The sequence below is a fragment of the Paramisgurnus dabryanus genome, chromosome 10, assembly GCF_030506205.2.
Source record: "Paramisgurnus dabryanus chromosome 10, PD_genome_1.1, whole genome shotgun sequence".
NCBI classification, from domain to species: Eukaryota; Metazoa; Chordata; class Actinopteri; order Cypriniformes; family Cobitidae; genus Paramisgurnus; species Paramisgurnus dabryanus.
Genome location: NC_133346.1, coordinates 28,415,166 through 28,436,646, shown reverse-complemented (window position 1 = coordinate 28,436,646; position 21,481 = coordinate 28,415,166). Strand labels below are relative to the sequence as shown.

The 21,481-nt window shown below is 40.1% G+C and overlaps 1 protein-coding gene across 1 annotated transcript; it reads right to left on the bottom strand.

The window, feature by feature from the left end:
- Positions 1 to 8,403: 8,403 nt before the first annotated feature.
- Positions 8,404 to 15,998, bottom strand: LOC135718356 (uncharacterized). Its single transcript, XM_073816115.1, has 6 exons — positions 15,968 to 15,998; positions 14,587 to 14,967; positions 14,449 to 14,493; positions 13,841 to 14,206; positions 8,580 to 8,960; positions 8,404 to 8,489 (listed from the first exon to the last, which is right to left on the bottom strand). Exons 1-6 carry the CDS (start codon positions 15,996 to 15,998, stop codon positions 8,404 to 8,406), a joined length of 1,290 nt encoding a protein of 429 aa, XP_073672216.1.
- Positions 15,999 to 21,481: the final 5,483 nt, after the last annotated feature.

The window sequence follows — 21,481 nt, the reverse complement described above, 5'->3', positions numbered from 1 at the left end:
GGAATAGTATTTGTTGAGTACCCAGATAGCATGCAACCATTGAAACAATTTTAAAAAAAATTGTTGATTTATCAATGTTAATACCATTGAATCAATATCATGTTTGCACCCTCAATTAATATTGAAAAAATATTGAAAGTTCGACAAATCATCATTATTCTGATCAGTGTTTGCTTTAGTCGGGCCACTGACTCTTGTGTTTTAATGGTAAGTTTTCTTTGGCTGTTGAAGCAGTGTTTTAAAATACATATGCTATTGCAAAGAAGCAAAGATCTAATGTTATCAAGTAGTTTCATTCTTTTAGATATACCTAAAAATATTAATGAAATATTGTTAAAGTTGTGTAAGAAATGGATATACCAGTAGTAGTTGGAAGTAGTGTCAAGTCTGTTATTTTGAGAATTATAAAAACACTTGAAGATTAAGCTAATGAATCTATCTCTGACATCATGAATCGGTCTATAAATCTCATCAATGGTGACGATCAACAAAAGAAAGCTTCATGCTGCAATGCATGTTGGGTATCATCATAGTACTAAACTAATTTATGACTCCCTGCATGCATTGCAGTTGATCAGTTTATCTGAATTTGCTTGATGATTGTGACCATTGTTGAGATTTGTAGGATGAGTAATGATGTCTGAATGTGTCAGCATTTATTCAGCTTATTTTGTCACAGTGGATTTATAAACCAAAACAATTATAATGGTCAAAAAAAGATCAACATAATCATGTAAAGCAGCTTAATTTTATATCATCACATATTCACAAAAAAGCAATCAGTTTCAACTTAACTTCGAAAACACATCCAATGCACATGCATTTCAACATAAACACATACAAACACTAAAATAAAGAAAAGAAAGATTTAACTTAGTGAATGCCAAGAGTCAAGGACCCAACTAAAGCAAACACTGATCACAATAATGGTGGTTTGTTGAAATTTCAATATTTTTCAATATTAATGGAGGGTGCAAACCTAATACTGATTCAAAGCAATTAACATTGACAAATCAACTGTTTTTAAACTTTGTTTCAATGGTTGCATGCTATCTGGGTAATAATGTTTCCCCATATTAAAAACATCATAAAGTTTATTGGTGGCTTGGTTTTATACAGAGTACAAAAATCAATGAAAGCAAATAAACAGAGCACATTATCATTTTTAATGTATTTGTGCTGCTCTTTATATTGACAGAATCTTGTTAAAAAATCTGTCAACTTACCGTGCAATTTGAAAGCTGTGTTAAATTTATACCTGAAACAATGAATGAACATAATAATAAATTAAAGTCTTGTAACAAATCAAAGAAAATTTTGAACATGAGAAAGATATCAGTTCTGTTAATTATAAACTTTCATTGTGTTACATGGATTGCACAGCAGGCCTAAGCACCTGCCCTTTTACCCCTGGATGACCAAAGTGCCCTTTTTGTCAAGGTATTTTTTATAATTTAATGCCCTTTTGTGAAGGCCTGCGCAATCTTACTATTAGTAAAATGAATCAAAAATAATTTAGCCGTAAATAAAATGAGTCACATTATGACCTAATGACCTTTCACCGGACAGTCTCTTCTGGGATAATCCCTTGCTCACGCAACGCCAGCGAACGCTCTTTCTACTGCACGTCACAGTACAGGGAGGATCTACTCGAGTCGGAATTGACTGAAGTGGTATGCTACTTATTATTTTTTACAAAAACGACGTGAGGAGAGCATGCAGCTTTTGTTTATATTGCTGTGTTTAACCTCTCTAGAACATTAGAGGTAAGTAGCTTTAGCTTTAACAGCTAAACGCCTACACACAGCATACAAATATAAACAATAATACATGCATGTTCACTCACTTCATTCTTGTTGTTTGGGGAAGAAAATATTCACAGGTTTCGAGGGGTTTGGTTTTAGTTATTGACTAAAAACTATTCATACATCGAATTACCATACATTTGTTTAAAAAAACTGTTATGAGAGTTTTCACATCACTGGTAAACATGCTCATACTGATTTTATAATTCTCTGATTTATAATTATTATTGCTGTTTTATTATTATTTAAATAATTAAAACAAATAAATTCAGAACAGGATTAGAATATAATTATATTTTAAATATGACAAAAAAACACAAACCTGTAAACCTAATAATATCTTAATGTCACAATGAAATATATATTATTATTATAACAAAACAGCATACTATTGACACGCACTTACGCACACACGCACTCACGCACACACACACACACACGCACGCACACACACACGCACGCACGCACGCACAAACACACACACACACACACACACACACACACACACACACACACACACACACACACACACACACACACACATTCTGGTTTCCATGTTTTGTGGGGACATTCCATAGACGTAATGCATTTTATACCATACAAACTGTATATTCTATTCCCCTTACCTGCCCCATTCCCTAACCCCAACCATCACAAAAACCTTTCTTGTACCTTAGATTTTCAATAAACATCATCTTGTTTGATTTATAAGCTTGTTTCCTCATGGGGACATCAAAATGTCCCCACAAGGTCACAAAAACACTGGTCTTTGTGGGGACAATTGGTCCCCACAACGTGATAATTACCAGGCACACACACACACACACACACACACACACACACACACACACACACACACACACACACACACACACACACACACACACACACACACACAGCAAAATCCCCAGTGTTAAATTAACACTGCCAGTGTTAAATCAACACAATTTGGTGTTTATATAATCCAGACCAAGATTGGTGTTAAAAAAGACTAGTGTTAAAAATATAACACCAGTCAGGCGGTTTCCCGTACAGGGATTAGACAAATCCTAAACTAAAACATTTTTAAGAGCTGTCCAAACTGAAAACAACTTGCACTGCCATATCATAAAATGCGTAGCTCTGTGAGAACAAAGATGGGCCAAGTTGAGAAGTGATTTAACTCAAACTGCAACAAAAGTCGCTGTTTATTTACTTCCATCATTGCTAGGGCCCATTTCAGAAAGGTGGTTAAGTGAAAACTCTAAGTTTGTTAACCCTGAAATGAGGGAAACTCAGAGTTTTCCGTTTCAAAATGGGAGGTAGGTTAAACCTGGGACAGCGGGGTAAGTCAAGCCAAGTCTTTTTCCAGGGTAACTTACTCTGTGAACCTAACCTGGTTGGGAGCAGGTTTTATCCTTTACAGTTTTTTTCGATTGCTAAACGTCAGTGGGCACAACTGGAGCTACATGTGCAAAACTCTAACTACAACCTGCAATACCAAAAGTCACCTGAGCACAACTCTTAACACATGACTCAAAACAGCTCAGTGCAGCCAAACACTAAACACAACCCTCACTGAGATAACACACACTGTCACTCACAACACACTGAGAGGAAAAAGACTAACATCAAACACCAATACAGAAATTCTGCGACTTCATACAAAGTAATATTTTCTTCAAATAATGATGTATTTATTGATTGATTTATCACATGATTTATTGAAATTTTTTGACCAGAACAATTCTTTAAGGTAAATGAAAATTTGCAGTTTGCTTCAATAGTCTGTAGTAGTTTATGGAATTATAGTAATGAGGAAAAAAGGTAGAAACTAAAAGTACATACTGTAATTCAAACAAATACTTGAGGAGCTAATCCTGCCTTTCTCTAGCATGAGGCCACTACCTGCCACCCTTCTCCCTCCACGAACCCGTCTTCCTTGTTCCATTTCCAAAATTTGTCTTTCTAAGCTCTACCTATCATATTTATATAAAAAGTAATATTATATATAAATGAAATATATAAATGAAATTGGAATTTATATTCATATGAATTGCAATCAGCAGTGTTTGAAAGGCACAAGGCTGAAATCAATTCTGTTTTGAATGTGTGGTTCACAGTTTTGACAGCAGTGTGTTAGCATTTGAACAAAGTTAACAAAAATCCACAGTGTTGTGCAGGTTGTGGTTAAAGTCATGGAATAAGTGTGTAAAGTTTTGAAAACTGTGTTTAACCAATGAAAAACGAACTAGAGTTTGGTCCACATGAACTGCTGCTGTGCAGACTGTAGTTAGAGTTTTGCACATGTGACTGCAGTTGTGCCCACTGTCGTTTAGCAATAGAAAAAAACTGTAAACTCAGAGTTTCTTGTGGTCTCCTCCCCATTTTTAAAGGAGTTGCGGTGTTTATTCTTGTTAGTTGCTTTAGTACATTCATTCATTGGGCACATTTTTATTACGTACACTGTAAAATATTTTTTAACTGTCTTTAAGTTATAATCAAATTTCCAGTGCAAATCATTTTACCTTAGTGCTTTATATATTTTATAAATTACACTTACATTTAAACAATAAATTAAACAGTATATTGAAATGACTAGTTAAGCCAATTTGATATACTTAGGTGCAGAGACCGTCTAAGTGACTAAAATCTCATGTGCTTTTAAAGAGGATCCTGTAGATGATGATGTTGCATTCATTTGTAGAAAGTTACATTTATGTCGCAAGAGGATTTTGAGCCCCCAAGTGGATTTTTGTCATGTCTACGTGCATTTATGTGAGTGGTATTATTTTTTGCAGTCATTTTAGATATATAAATATCCTTATGTGAGTAATATCACCCTAATAGGTCCTATGTGGTCGTACTCTTACATTTGAACAGTTGCCTTTACATTTCTTATGCATCCCCTTATCATTACCGCTGGTCTAGTGGGTAGTGCTGTGCGCAGTGGTTTGGGCAGACGTACTGTCGGCGATCTAAGTTCGAATACCAGCTTGATGTATTTCTGTTTTATTCATGACAAACATTTGTAAAGTTTGTAGCCTTTTTGCCCAAGTATTATGCCAAATTAAATTTTTAGCTGAGGTGCTGTCATCTTTTTGTCCATGGGATTGCATCTACATGAAAATGAATATAATAACGTTCAGTCCACATTTGATATTTTAACCTTGATAAAAAAAAAATTTACGCATAGCAATTTCCAGCAACAACTCTTTTCTTTAAAATATATGCTCGTAGTTGCTGTACACTGATTTAGACCTCTTTTTTACGTGCTGTTGCCATGGTAAATCCTAATATCAGAGCTCAATTGATGATAGCTTTTCATAGTGGCTGTGCATGCGCTTAACTCAGAGTCAGTCTACTCAGAGTTGATTGACTTACTCAGATTAGCTGTTCTGAAACCGAAAACTCAGTGTTTCCAATCTCAGGGTAAATCAACTCAGGCCTAGTCCACACGAACACGGGTATTTTTATAACCGTGAGTTTTTTCACGCGGTTTGGCCGTTGTCCACACAAAACCGCAGTATCAGGGCACTGAAACCGAGCAAATTTGAAAACCCCGGCCAGGGTGAGCTTTTTAAGAAACCCCGGTTACAGTGGTGTCGTGTAGAGAGTAAAACCGGGGGTTTTGCCTTGCGACGTCAGAGTGTGCGCCGTTATCCACTGTGTTTGACGTCAAGATTGTGCGCCGCTGACTGCTTTGTTGATGATTCTGTGCAATGACAGCGGACGTATCTTGCTAATAATAACTGTGCTAACAGGGCTTCTAACATCTATTCAGATAGATGCTCAGTTAACTCACTATAATGCAGAACACGATTTGGGTTATATCCCCGCCTGCTGGTGTGGCATGCTCTTGACAGCGCTTGAAAGCGTGCTTTTGCTTTATCGTGTGGCTGGATATTTAATTTAAACCGAGCATGTGTGGACGGGATTTTTTTTAGGGAAAACTCCGGTTATAAATATACCCGTGTCCGTGTGGACTAAGCCTCAGAGTTCAAGTTTTAACTCACAGTTGGTTGAACCTCCTTATTGAAACGGGCCCCTGAGGGCTGTTCCATAAAACTCTCTTGGAAAAGCGAGAATTAAAGTTAAAAACCTGACTTGAATTTACCAAATGTATCAGTCATGCTTAAATCAGTTTCATAACGGCTAGTTGAGGTTTACAGAGTCCTACTAATTTGAAAGAGACTCAAGAAGTCAAGATAAAAGCGTGTGCACGCTATTCTTGAGCAGCCATAGAGGTCAAGCGTTGATCAAATCGATCTAAGTAAAAGAGAGAGCGGTGATTTGTGATAGAAATGTATGATAAATGTACTACTGACTAAAAATGATAATACTGCTGCAATAAACAAAACCATATAAAAAGGCTGGAAAGTCCTTATGGATTAAATGCTTTCATGCAGCAGCTAAATTAAAATCTACAATTTATGATCAAATCACAGCCTGAAACTGTACCGTATCTCGTCGGAAATGAGAGCCTAGTGGTCAGGGCTCTCAAATAACTCAACAGCGCATTCAGCGACCCGTTTTCGATGAGGATCATTCTGATAAAGTCTGAAGCCCTACTTATGTGGTGAGGTGCTCATACACTCTAAAACAAATCCGTAAAAAAACGAACAAAGTACTGTGTAAATATGAAGGAATTTTCCGTATTTCTGTTTTACAGGCGTTTTACCTGTTTTCTTTTTATAACAAGTTGCATTATGGGTGCAATAACCCCTGCTGCAATCTTTCACTTTTGCCTCTCTATCACCTTCTCTGTTTGAAACCTAAAATTACAACTTGCTTGCAGAGTTATTTTCTAACATGGATGATGTTTAACTTCTAAACCACTGCTGTCAGAACAAGATACAAATGCTCAACTATTCCAGCATCCACACATGTGATTTAGTAGACAAATCTTCTTTCTGACGTGACGTGTAAGTCAAATGGATATTTACCACAACATTAATCACATTCAATCTACAGTTTGTGTTTGTTTTAGATTCCTTTGAAATCACCACTATGGTGATAGTGTTCCCTTTAGTCAGGTTTTTTTGATTCTGCTCTTTTAACATTGCAACAGTGTTATTGCTTTTAGCTTGTTTGTTGCTTGAGGAAGGAGAATTGTCTATGATGTCATCTAAGCTTGGTTGTTTTTATGTTATTCTGCCTAACATTTAAATATGAAATGATTAAATAAGAATAAAGAACTAAAATGTATAAGAGTGACACTATATGTTAAATGGTAAATGGATGTAATCACAAGTCAAATTTATATTTTCCACCAAATTTATCACATTAAATCTCCAGTTTTTGTTTGTTTTAGATTCATTTGAAGTCACCATTATGGTGATTACTGTTTTCTTTAGTAAAGCATTTGTTCTCTAGTTGATTTTTTTTGTTTCAGAGCGACATCAACACTTTGGATACAAATCTCAACAATGGTGACAGTAAATGGTAAGAAAATTGAAAAATGTTGTAATGTTACAATGCATGATGGGAATCACCACTGTTGCGTTTCATAGGCAGATTGAAGTGTTCCTAAAGGCTATGGAGAATGTATTGTATACAGTATCCACATACTTTTAAGTTTTTTAGGGAACAGAATGTAAGAAATTTATTTCGATTAATCATAAAATGGCCCTGATATGTCACTAGACGTATAGAAATAATTTTCATTTCAAATACTTATATCACTGACAACAGTATCTGGCTAGGATATTGTCATTTAAAAAGTGGAGTTGCAGCCCTCAACTGATGTTTATGTTGTCATTTTGTGTATTGGCCACCAGTTGTGTGATTGCAGTACCAGTTTTGGCCACATGTTTTGTGATTGCAATATGTTTTGGCCACAATCCTACATACTGTTCCTTTAAGTAAAGGAAATGTTTGAGTTTACTTAACATTGAGTTTATGAGTTTATTTTACAGTGTATGAATTAATGGAGGAAACAGCACTTTACATTACCAGTTGTGGTGATAGCTGGTATGACAGTTGTATTAGTGGTAATGATGCTCTTGACATCTGAAAGGTTTGATGAATTTAAATTATTGAACAAAGACATGTGTATCTAATCAGATGTACAAATGGACGAAAAGATAATGTCGATTAATCATAAAATGGCCCTGATATGTCACTAGACATTAAGAAATAATTTTCATTTCAAATACTTATATCACTGACAACAGTCTCTGGCTAGGATATTGTCATTTAAAAAGTGGAGTTGCAGCCCTCAACTGATGTTTATGTTGTCATTTTGTGTATTGGCCACCAGTGATTGCAGTACCAGTTTTGGCCACAAGTTTTGTGATTGCAATATGTTTTGGCCACAATCCTACATACTGTTCCTTTAAGTAAAGGAAATGTTTGAGTTTACTTAACATTGAGTTTATGAGTTTATTTTACAGTGTATGAATTAATGGAGGAAACAGCACTTTACATTACCAGTTGTGGTGATAGCTGGTATGACAGTTGTATTAGTGGTAATGATGCTCTTGACATCTGAAAGGTTTGATGAATTTAAATTACTGAACAAAGACATGTGTATCTAATCAGATGTACAAATGGAAGAAAAGATGTTAAAGTAAATGCTAAAAATTGATTGGCTGTTGTGGTGAATCCAGACTATAAGTCAAAGGTAGATGCAGTACTTTACATTACCAGATGTGGTGATCGCTGGTTTGACAATTATGTAGCTTTTGTTTATGCTGTCAACATCTGAAAGTGATTGATTAAATGAAATTAATGAACATAGACACAACAATCACAAGAATTGGAACACAAGAATTACAGACATAAAGAAATTACCTGCACAGTATGCAGAATTGCATACAGTTGGCCTAACAAACTCATATACATAATAACCACCTGTGCAGGCTTTGACTCTAATGGGATATGACTCATAATAGCAGCAGTAACCGCTTGAATAACCACAAACATATCTGGTGACCACTCCATCCTCAGGTTGTGGATGCCCTCCACTTAGCCACAGTGGTATATCAGTTCTACATGTTCTTGTTTTAACACATGTTTCTGGCATTCGAACACCCTGGCCATTAAGGTAAAGCCGATACCAGCCGACCCAGCTGACACCTCTGTCACACATAGAGGGGGAGGAATAATAGTTGGTGGCTCTGATTGAATTGTCCAGCACAGTGTAGTTGTTGCAGGGGTCAGCAGAGAGATTTTCTATTGAACAAAAACAATGTTTTCTCAGTTTGACTTTTTGGTATAAGTTGTTGACTTTGTAAAAAAACACATCAATGGTTGCAAAGAAAGTTAGAAATAAAAAGCTATTATAGCTTATGTAAAGCAACATGAATTATGTCACCATGATTGCGATTCATGTGCCGAATCTTGATATCTGGCTATGCGTTAAAAATATTTCCTTAAACAATGAAACTTATAAACACCAGATTTTTCATTCTTCTGATGATTTTTATTCATTCGAATACATTTTTTTAAACAAATAAACTTTTTTTAGAAGAGACAAAATGAACAAAGGATTTTTCTTTTACACAAGCCATGATAGCTTTATATTTCTAAAACCACACAATTTTTGCAGAGAAAGACAACAACTCAGAGAACAAAGAGTCAAACTTTCCAACTAAAGGAAATGCTGATCACAATAATGGTGACCAAACATTTTCAAAAAACATAAACATTTTAAACTCTGTTATTTTTTAATTAGACGAATGTAGAAAGAAAACAGAAATAAGAACAGCCTGTTTGGTAATAAGAGAGATTTAATGTCTTTTGAGTTGATTTTATCTAAGGAAGTGTGCTGAAAATCAGTTGTAGTTCTTATGTTTCTGTTTCCTTCAGTGATTCTGCTCATTATCAGGTGTCTTCAATAATCAAAAAATCATCACTTAAATGTTTTGTGATTGCAATACCAGTTCCCTTTCAGTCGGTCACTACGACGTCACGTCGTGACAGACGAATTGGGAACTCGCTTAGAGAGACAAATCTGCTTCGTATACTACTAAAACGCCAATGAACTTGGCATTGAGATATTTGCAAAATGCTGGCGCCGCCCTGCCAGGTGCCTTTATAAGCAGCAGGTGCAAATATGGAAATTAGCTTTTTCGCTTCGAAAGCCGGCATTATCTGCTACTGAGAAGCTACTTGCTCTTCTGGGAACGGTTGCTGAAGTTGATTGAAAAGCAGTACTAACACAGCGGACGCTTGCAGTATTCCACTGCTCTGCATATTTTTTGTTTTGAGTTTTGTGTGTGCGTTGCCTCTCCCTGTGCGCATCATCAGCTGAGCACCTAAAGAGTGATTTCCCTAAAGAGTGATACGTGAGAGCTCTGTGTCTTTTTAAAGACAGCCACTCTCTCGTATATTCGGAGATCAGAGTCCTTTTCAGGATTGCTTTTCATCCGTGCGATCTTGGATGCGAGGGTTCCAGTGACGTCACGAGCGCTGTCCTCGTGCTTAGGCATCAAGCACTCCGAGGCTGCGTTCGTGGAGAGTTTTTGTTCTCTCTGTGAGAGCATAACCCTCTTGGATTGCGGAGACGACTGACGTTTCTACGGGAATGCTGTCCGCGCCTTTGCAGTGCTGACGCCGCCATGGTGCGGCTGTCAAGCGCTCGCAGGACGCTCTTCGCATCACTACGCTGAGTAGGACGGAGGATACGTCCTCCACCTACCGGCCTTCTCATCCTCAGCCTGTTGAGGCTCCGGTGGAGACTGCAGAGTCGTGTTCTACGATTTCTGCCGAATCCATTGGACCTCCTTTTGGTCCCGTCACTTCTGCAGCATCAGAGGGGTGTCCATTTTTTCCTCCGAGGCGGAGTCGTCCCGGAGATGGCGGCCGTGCCCGCTCGAGCGGCGGAAACGGTAGAGTTGGAGAGGTTAACCCTTCTCCGCCCAAACCGTACTGCACACATGATTGGTACTTTCGGAGCTGTTCGGGCCTCTCGGTCCTCTCCTCCTGTGCCTTTCTTTCCCGATGGCACGAAGAGCTGACGTGATTTGCGGCCGTCTCGGCCGTTCAGCTTTCACCCCTCACCTCCCTCACCAACGGAGCCGCTAAGGGCGGGGACCCCTTCAGTGGAGCGGGGGGTTGCAATGCAGCTGCGTTCCTGGAGGGACCACCCAACCCTTCCCTCCCGTGTTTGTAGAAAGTCGTCCGGTTACGGGCGCTGCCCATCAGGCATGCAGAGAGGCGGCTTCAGCCCTGCACGCAATAACGTTGCTGCAGGTTCAAAGACAAGGATTTACGAGGGAGGCCGCGACCTTCAGTCGTGCGATGTCCACCACAGTGGTTCAAGATCGCCACCTTTGGCTGTGTCTGGCTGACATGACGGACGCAGACGAGAACAACTTCTTGAATGCTCCTGTCTCACAGACCGGCCTCTTCGGCGAGCCCGTGGAGTTGTACAGCTCCGCTGCGCAGACTGAGGCGATCTCCTAGGTCATGCCCCGGCGAAAGAGAGCTGCCCTTGGTCCACCACGCCGGCTCCTCAGTTTGCCTCTTGCCGTCGGCGTCCTGCGGCGGCCACCTCCGTTCCCCTCCTCGGACCCCATCTCGGCAGCGCAGGGGAACCGGTCGTCAGCAGCTCGCCCCGCCCGCTTAGCCGCTTCCCGTGAAATTGGGGGTTTAAGTGGCCAGTGACGGGCGACCCGGATTGGCAGAGGATCACTCTTCAGGAGACGATGATGCGCTGTATATCTGGGACTTGTACGCTCCGCTATGGAGATGCGAGGGAAGGATGTATTAGCCGACACCGACAAGATTGCGACTGTTGCGTTATTTACCGTTAAGGCGGTTTTGCGCTCTCGTCACCTGTCGCATCTCGCTCGTCATCTCCTCCTTTGGAGTCAGAAGCATCTGAGGTCCCTTTCATGCCATTACATCCCGGGTACGCTCAATACAGCGGCAGACGCGCTTTCCCGAGCTGCGCGCCCCGGCGAATGGCGACTCCACCCCCAGACGGTCCAGCTAATTTGGAAGAAGCTCGGTCGTGCGTAGATAGATCTTACGCGCTTTATGAAACCTTTTTCATCCCCCGGTGCTCTTTGCAACGCGAGGACCCCAGAGAATGCCCATTAACATTGTGCTTTTATATCTTCTACATAGGTTGGATGGTAGGCTGTCCCTCCGCCATTAAAGTTGATATCGCCTCTATTTCTTCTCATCACTAACTTATCAACGGCAGATCAGTTGGCCAGCATGATTTGATTATTGCATTTTAAGAGGCGCTCGCAGGCTAAACCCCTCACGCCCTCCCTCTTTCCTCCTGAGACCTGTCCATGGTGCTGAAGCCTACAGGTCCCCCATTTGAGCCTTTGCAGTCTGCGAGTCTGAGGTTTTTATCAATGAAAACTCTGACCCTGCTAGCATTGGCCTCCATGAAGAGAGTAGGGGATTTAAATGCATTCTCTGTTGACGATTCGTGCCTTTAGTTTGGTCCTGCTGTCTCACTGAGACCCAGACCAGGCTACGTGCCCAAAGTTCCCACCACTCCCTTCAGAGATCAGGTGGTGAGCTTGCAAGCGCTGCCCCCGGAGGAGGCAGACCCAACCATGGCTTTGTTGTGCCCCGTACGCGCACTGCGACTCTATGTGGCTCACACGCAAAGCCTCAGGACCTCAGACCAGCTCTTTGTTTGTTAAGGTGGTCAGCAGAGAGGGAAAGCTGTCACTAAGCAGAGGATGTCTCTTTGGATAGTTGCTACTATCGCCCTGGCTTATAATCTGCAGGGTATTCTTGCCCCTTCAATTTGAGAGTGCACTCCACACGGAGTGTTGCCTCATTTTGGGCTATCGCTTGTGGTTCCTCGCTAACAGACATCTGCAGAGCACCTGGTTGGGCGACACCTAATACGTTCATTAGATTTTACAGTGTTCGTATCGAGCCTGTATCCTCTCGTGTTTTTTCCTCACCAGGGAGAGCACGGAGAGCAGACTCGCAAGTCGGCTTGCAGCCTCCGACTGGTGCTCTAAATTGAGTTTCAGTATGGAAGGCCATCAGAGAAAAAATGCGTAATGGTTTGAATTGCTCTTCCTCCGCTGCCTTGGCAGCCTTTGTTGCGGAGCACTGGCTGTCAGCCTTTCACTAGCTGTATCCTCGCGAACCTACGTGTCTGGCTCGGGCTCCACATTGCGTCCCACCGGGTTCCTTTTTTTTCCTATTTTTCTGTGGGGTTAATCCTACTAGCCCATGTTTCCCTCAGCAGAGCACTGCTTTGCTTACACAGCCACTGCTGTCATTTATACCTCAACTACGGTTGACTTTCGCCCACCAATAGCCCTTAATGGGGCGGTGGCTTCCGCAGCGTTCCTATACCGCTCAAATAGGGCACTTCCCAGTCGCTGGCACTACTGTGGGGTTAAAGGAACATCTAGTGCCCGGCCTTCTGCCTTAAAATCTATTCTCCTTCTCCTTAAGTGGAACCGGGGGGCTTTACGCAGACACTGGAAGAGGTCAGCCCTCAGTGGCGTTTTGATAGGGATTCCCAATTCGTCGGTCACGAAGTGACGTCGTAGTGACCGACTGAAAGGGAACGTCTCGGTTACGGATGTAACCCTCGTTCCCTGAAGGAGGAAACGGAGACATCACGTCCCGTCGCCACAGGGCTGCTCCCTGCTGTTTATCGACCGGTCACTTTTTCCCGACTTTCTCAGCGAAAAGAAGCTAATTTCCATATTTGCACCTGCTGCTTATAAAGGCACCTGGCGGAGCGGCGCCAGCATTATGTAAATATCTCAATGCCAAGTTCATTGGCGTTTTAGTTGTATACGAAGCAGATTGGTCTCTCTAAGCGAGTTCCCAATTCGTCGGTCACGACGTGACGTCTCCGTTCCCTCCTTCAGGGAACGAGGGTTACATACGTAACCGTGACGTTTTGTGATTGCAATACCAGTTTTGGCCACAATCCTACATACTGTTCCTTTAATGTTTATTTAACACAACTGCAGGTGAAATAAATTATTTCAATTAAAACAGCAGAATTTACTGTGATGACACAGACTCGACTTGTATTCGACTACATCCCTGGAATATCTTGAAAAATGTATACATATCATGGACTTTTAGGTTTAATAAAGTTGAATTACCTGCACAATATGCAGAGCAGTTGTAAGTTGGTCTAACAAACTCATAGACATAATAACCACCTGTGCAGGCTTTCACCCTAATGGGATATGACTCATAATAGCAGCATTCATTGTTCCAGTGACCACAAACATCTCTGGTGACCACTCCATCCTCAGGTTTTGGGTGTCCACCACTTAACCACAGTGGGACATTAGTCCCACATCTATTCATTGTAACACATGATTCTGGCATTCGAGTGCTCCGGCCATTAAGGTAAAGTCGATACCAGCCGACCCAACTGACAGAGGTGTCACACATGGAGGAGGAAGAATAGTAGTTGGTGGATCTTCTTGAATCGTTCAGCACAGTGTAGTTGTTGCAGGGGTCTGTAGAAAGATAATATTTTATGAAAACACTGTTTTTCTACCACCACATTGTGCGCGCAGCTTGCAGTGATGTAACTGTGATGTCTACTTGCAAAAGGTCTATAGTAACTTTGGAAAACCACAAACTACATTATCTGGTGAGCAATTAGCAAAAAAATATGTTAAACCTGTTCAGAATGCATTTATTCATTAAACTCCCAGTAACCCTTACACACCATCGACAACACTTTACATTACTGTACCTGTTAAAATGATTGTTGTGTTGATGGAGTTAACACTGCTAACATCTGAAAAGTTTGAATTTCTAGTTAATCAACAAAGACACAAATATCTTAGATTAAATATGAAAGGTACAAATAGACAGGCTGAAATATAATTACCTGCACAGTATGCACTATTGGATCTAGTTGGTGTAACAAACTCATAGACATAATAACCACCTGTGCAGGCTTTGACTCTAATGGGATATGACTGTAAATAGCAGCAGTAATAGGAAGAGTAACCACAAACATCTCTGGTGACTACTCCATCCTCCGGTTTTGGGTGTCCTCCTCTTAGCCACAGTGCAGTATTAGTACCACACCTCAAGTTCAGAACACATGATTCTGGCATTCGAACACTCTGGCCATTAAGGTAAAGCCGATACCAGCCAACCCAACTGACAGAGTTGTCACACATGGAGGTGGAGGAATTATAGCTGGTTGCTCTTCTTGGATCATCCAGAACAGTGTAGTTGTCGCAGGGGTCAGCAGAGAGATCATCTGTTCAATAAAAACATAAAATAATTGAAGGTCACAAATCAAAATGTTATGGCTTTTTAATGATAACTGAGGTCTAGAGGCTATGTAAGTACCATATATGTTTCAAAACAGTCATTTAACAGTCAAATGCCACACGTAGATAGGAGTTTTACTTACCCAAACATGTTCTCAAGGCAGAAAGAAATATGATTGGTTCACAAAAAATTACCAATGAAAGTGCTCGTTGGTTTTTAAGGCCTCAACGGAGCCTTCAAGGCAGCTTCTGCAGCGAAGCAGTTTGAGCTCACTGTTGGTCAGGTGAGTAGGGCAGATATGGTTGATAGGAATGTGACTGTATCCTCTCGTGTTTTTTCCTCACCAGGGAGAGCACGGAGAGCAGACTCGCAAGTCGGCTTGCAGCCTCCGACTGGTGCTCTAAATTGAGTTTCAGTATGGAAGGCCATCAGAGCAAAAATGCGTAATGGTTTGAATTGCTCTTCCTCCGCTGCCTTGGCAGCCTTTGTTGCGGAGCACTGGCTGTCAGCCTTTCACTAGCTGTATCCTCGCGAACCTACGTGTCTGGCTCAGGCTCCACATTGCGTCCCACCGGGTTCCTTTTTTTCCCTATTTTTCCGTGGGGTTAATCCTACTAGCCCACGTTTCCCTCAGCAGAGCACTGCTTTGCTTACACAGCCACTGCTGTCATTTATACCTCAACTACGGTTGACTTTCGCCCACCAATAGCCCTTAATGGGGCGGTGGCTTCCGCAGCGTTCCTATACCGCTCAAATAGGGCACTTCCCAGTCGCTGGCACTACTGTGGGGTTAAAGGAACATCTAGTGCCCGGCCTTCTGCCTTAAAACCTATTCTCCTTCTCCTTAAGTGGAACTGGAGGGCTTTACGCAGACACTGGAAGAGGTCAGCCCTCAGTGGCGTTTTGATAGGGATTCCCAATTCGTCGGTCACGAAGTGACGTCGTAGTGACCGACTGAAAGGGAACGTCTCGGTTACGGATGTAACCCTCGTTCCCTGAAGGAGGAAACGGAGACATCACGTCCCGTCGATGTGACTGTATTTGAATTCAGCTCGAAATGTTTTGAGCGTTTAAGTTACGTGTTTCTGCATTTTCACGTGTCTGTGGCATGACTTTCTTTTTTATGCCAGTTTCACGTATAGACCTTTCTCACAGAAACCGGAAATACGTAATCGTCGTGTAAGCGGAGTTCCTGTCAAGCGTCAACACACTAGAAAAACATAAACCCGGGCAAGTTTAAAATGGATCAAAGAGTCTAAACTACTTCGTTAACGGATTTGCCAAATATTACATTTGCTGATGTGACACGACTAATGGAGGAAAACTTTTTCCATGAAGAATTTGTCCATAAATTTCTAGGTAAGTAGAGAGTGAGTCTAACTGTTACTGAACTGTTAACTAAAACGACACATTATAAGTCTCCCCGGATAGCCTGAATCCACTTCTGTCTAACTTCACCATCAACAGGGAATTGATGGAACAGATACGGCTTTTTACATTGCCTTGACTGCGGAGGAAGTAGATTTCCGCGACGATTGGGTATTTCCGGTCATAAATACGGAAGTTGTGAGAAAGGTCTATTGGTTACTCAATTTTTTTCCTTTTTTCAAACCATTATCGCTTCGCTTGGGATTGGGCTTAGATTTGTGGTTTGGGCTAGGATGTCATTTTAAGCAGTGCTGAAACACTTGGTGCACGGGGAGTGCCTTCCAGGCAGCGCTGCCCTGAAGGCTTTGTTGAAGGCTTAAAACACCAACAACCAACCTGCTGTGGAAAAACTGTGCTAATTAGCAAATCCAAGTGATTGAAACAAAATACTGGGGAGGACTTTTACTCATGGCACATTAGAGTTCTCAACGGGTCCGCCCCGGAGCTTATTGCTATCACTGCTTGCATGCCTGTTGCCTGGAGAAGAAGAGATGGAGAAAAGTAAACTTGCCGAAGGTGAATTCACCGTTGCTTGCTACTACAGGAGGAGAAGCCGCTGGCTGGGTACATGTTTGAGTTCTTTTTATTTATTATTTTGTGATTTTTAGGCATATTTATATAGCCTATATGTAAAGTTTATTTATGAATTTCCCATCTGCTGGTCATGATAATAGCCTACGTGTATGAGAAAAAAAGGCAGGGGGGGTCGGTGGCGGCGGGCGGGGTTCGGACAGATAATTCACGTTGATGTGTCGGGTTACATCAGGTCCGGGCTTTAAAAGCCACAGGCCGGGTCGGGTCGTAATTTTCAGGCCTGTTGAGAACTCTAGTCGCTTGGGATTGGGTTTAGATTTGTGGTTTGGGCTAGGATGTCATTTTAAGCAGTGCTGAAACACTCGGGGCACGGGGAGTGCCTTCCAGGCAGCGCTGCCCTGAAGGCTTTGTTGAAGGCTTAAAACACCAACAACCAACCTGCTGTGGAGAAACTGTGCTAATTAGCAAATCCAAGTGATTGGAACAAAATACTGGGGAGGACTTTTACTCATGGCACATGGATTTTCCACCGCTGTAATTAAGTTATAGTTTGAGTGATGATTATTTGATTATTGAAGAGACTTTAATGAGCATAATCACTTAAAAGAAACTGCAACTGACTTCCAACCACTGGCTTAGATAAAATCAAATGAAAAATGTTTTACTTGCAACGCATGATGGGAGTCATGAGTTTTATATTACAGTGGGTCCCAGAATGCATTGCAACATGAATTATGTCACGATGATTGTGATTCATGTGCAGATTCTTGATTTCTGGCTGTGTGTTGAAAAGAAATTCCCCAATGCGTAAAAAAATTAGATTTATAAACACCAAATTTTTTTCTTTATTTATTTTGATTATTTTATTAATTCTAATAGAAAAACTAAAAACAAATAAAGCCTTTAGATAAAAACTAAAAAAAATGATTTTTCTTTTACATAAGCTATGACAGTTTTTTTTAAAACTTTTTTAAAATTGATGTTTTTACAAAGACAACAACTTAGAACAGTGGTTCTCAACCAGTGGGGCCCGCCCCCCTAGAGGGGGCGCCGACACTATCGTGGGGGGCCGCGAGTGTCTACAGGATGGGAGGCAAAAAATTTAATCTGAAAAAAAATAATTTTTTATCACTAAACTACTGTAATCAAAAGTTATCATTTTGTATATACATAACTACTGAATTTTTTTTTTTTAATGTGTTTGGACTGGTGAGCACGGAAATACAGGTGATAAGCGGTTTTATTAAATGAGTCATTGAGTCGTTCTTCAAGCGATTCGTTCAAACAGCCGATTCATCAAGAATGAGACAGATGTTTGTGAATGGGTCATTTAATCTTTGACTCAACCGATTCGTTCAAATCACTGAATCATTCAAACCACGATTGAGTGTTGCTGTGAGACGCGCTATGCTGTGATTTTTTGTTTGAAATCATCAGATCTATTTTCACTGCTAAAATTGACCAAAACAGTCAGTATTTTGTCTAAAATGTAAGTGATTTGAACTGTAAAACCCAAGTTTAGGCCTGCTTCTTATGAAGTTATTTACTATGTTTGCTGTCGTAACCATATCAAAATATGTCTGAAAAGACAAGATCAGGGCTGTTTTCTTGGTTGTTTAACATCTAGATGCAATTGTTGTACACAATCTTAACAAATTCCAAGACTATTAAGTTTATTAATGACCAACTTCTAAAAAGAAAATGTTGTCTTTGGAAAGAATACGCACGCAGCCACGCTCACACAAACATGTTTAAATACATTTATATTGTTAATTAATAACAATAAATTGTTGTTCCAACAGCAATATCTCCATGTTTTGTTTTTCACTGTAAAAATGTCATGATTTGACAATACAAAGAGAGTACCGCCACCTTTTTCCCCCATTTCAAGCACTGATTATAACACAAACATAACTTTTTTTGTCAAAAGCGACAAATCCAGCGACTTTTACTGGTGTTTTTGAGACTTTTGTGGTGTTTGGAGACTCGAAAGCACGGATCACTCTGCAGTTAGACCTGCGAGTGCTGTGAGCCCCTCCCGTCCAAAACTCGGAGGCGGCCGCGTCAGTTTCTCAATGCACTGTAAATGTTGCCAAACCAGGCTGCCCTGACAGCCTGTTAGACTAATAATTTGAATAAGAAATCATTTCTATTGCGTATATTGTCAAACGCGGCCATCCGCGTGTAGCCGTGGGGAGTATACTTGGAAAGCTGCACGGGCGCGCGCGAGCCGGACATGGAAAAAAGGTATACACCAGCCTTCAGATTCAATGTTACTTTTACTCTTTCGCCGGCAGCATTTTTTTTTTAAAAGTTGCCAGCCAGCGCCAGCGTTTTTCATGATTTTCACATAAGTTTAATGCCTTCCCGAGAATTTTTTTCTTTAAATATATAAACATACAATATACCAAATGAAAGAACAGATCCTCTGCTTTTTTATGTATATATGTATGTATGTATATATATGTATATATACACATGTAAAACAGATAAGGAGATTAAGCGGGCTCTGCCGGTGGTTGTTGGTCAGGCATCAGCTGGGTATCACGTAGAAGGACGGCCAGTCCAGTTTTACCGGAACTGGGTCTGTTTGTCTCATTGTCCTCGGGGTCGAGGACGAGACAGGGAGAGAGAAACAAAATCCTATTAGCGTAGGGGCCGTTCACATGTTATGCAAGTGTAACACAGTGATGTGGTTTAAATCAGCTTGGTTACAGACAGGCTAGCTATTGCGGCATAAGTATGTTACTCACAGTTGAGGATTTAGCAAATTGGGGGCCCAAGGCGAAGGTATCTATGGGTCCCAATCCGATCTTTAAAGAAAATGAAACATGCCGGCCCTGATTCATGAAAAACCTGATTCAGTTCATCAGCTTGTTAGTGTGTTAATTCAGGAAACGGTTCAAACATGCTCTGAACTAACAGTGAAAAGTTCTAAGAATGTTACTTGAATGTTTCCAATGCTCCCAAAAATGTTTTCTACCAACATATAAAGTGTCCAGTGTTTATGTTTTAGGAATGTTTCTTGGTTGTCTGAACGTTATGACAATGTCATGTTTTAAAACAACTGTTTTCTATATTTAAATTTTTTGCTTGTTATGTAAAATGATAGAGATAAATTGCATTTTATTATTTTAAAACTGTTAAAAAAAATTATTTCTCAATGTTCTGTAAAAATATTTCTGTAGAAAACACAATTCACTCATTGGGCTTAGATGTTGATGTTTTGTTTTAGTTTAAGTCAGCATTATGGTGATCAGTGTTTGTTTTAGCTGGACTCTTGACCCTTGACATCTTGTTTGCTAGTTTTTCTCTGTTTACATTAAAATCCATTGAGTGTATAAAATACATTTGTGATAGTAATGTAAAGTTAGTAGTGCAATTCTTTGGTGGTTGATAAATAATGGTAGAGATTACCAAAAAATTAATTCTTTTACTCACATATCAAATTTTTTTTGCTCCTGTCAAAATAGGATCCAGCAGTTATTCATTAAGGATTCTTAGAAAATATGGACAAAGATTATCCACTATCTATTTAGGATGCACAAGTATCAAGAATCAGAGAATGAATCTCAACAATGGTGACAATTAAAGAAAAACTTCATGCTGCAATGCATGCTGGTTATTAACAAATTACAAATCTCATTTAGGACTCCCAGCATGCACCATGGTATGGATAAATAATGAACTTTTTAAACATTTCTTTGTCACCATTGTTGAGATTCATAGATCTTTGTGCCTCCCAAGTACACAGCAGTTCATTTTTGCCCAAAGTTTCTAAAGATCCTTAATGACAAACTGCTGTGAGAGTGCCAGAGGACTATTTCATAAAACTCGCTTGGAAAGGCGAGGACTAAAGTTACAAACTCGACTTGAATTAACCCAACAAATGATGCGAGGCTAAAGCGGTTTCAAAAAATGTAAATGAAGTTTACGCAATCCAACTAATTTGATCCAGATTTCCCTAGTCAAGATAATTGCGCGTGCACGCTATTCTTGAGCAGCCCTAGAAGTCAAGCGTGGATCAAATCGATCAAAGATAAAGAGAAAGCGGTAATTTGTTATAAAAATGTATGAAAAATTTACTACTATAAATTATCTGGAAAGTCCTTATGGATTAAATACTTTCATACAGCAACTAAATTAAAATATATTGTCTTATTTTAAAACGATCACATGAAAGCCTGAAACAACGTCAGAAATGATAGCCTAGTGGTCAGTGCTCTCAACAGCGCATTCAGCGACCTGGGTTCAATCCCCATTAATGTTCATGTGTTTCTACTTTCTATGTATTTTTTATGTAATTTTTAAAAATAACACAAATCTTAACTTTTAAAAGACAATTTGTAGGTTACTAAGTAAGCTATATAATAAATATTTAGCAGATGAATGATTTTAATACATTTAACTTTAAATGTAACTTAAATTTAAAGTTTTTTTTATTTGGGGGTACATTTTAAAAGCAGCAACTTGAGTGGACAAAAAAGTAACAGGTGAAAATAAAACATAAATATATTGTTCATAAGAAGTGTAGTTGA

Coding starts and splice junctions, on each gene's coding strand:
- LOC135718356 (XM_073816115.1), bottom strand. CDS start 15,998: ATGTCTCCGTTTCCTCCTTCAGGGAACGAGG. Junction 8,961..13,840: donor CTGCTCTGCATATTGTGCAG/GTAATTCAACTT, acceptor TTTGTTCAATAG/AAAATCTCTCTGCTGACCCC. Junction 8,490..8,579: donor CAATTCTGCATACTGTGCAG/GTAATTTCTTTA, acceptor AATCACTTTCAG/ATGTTGACAGCATAAACAAA.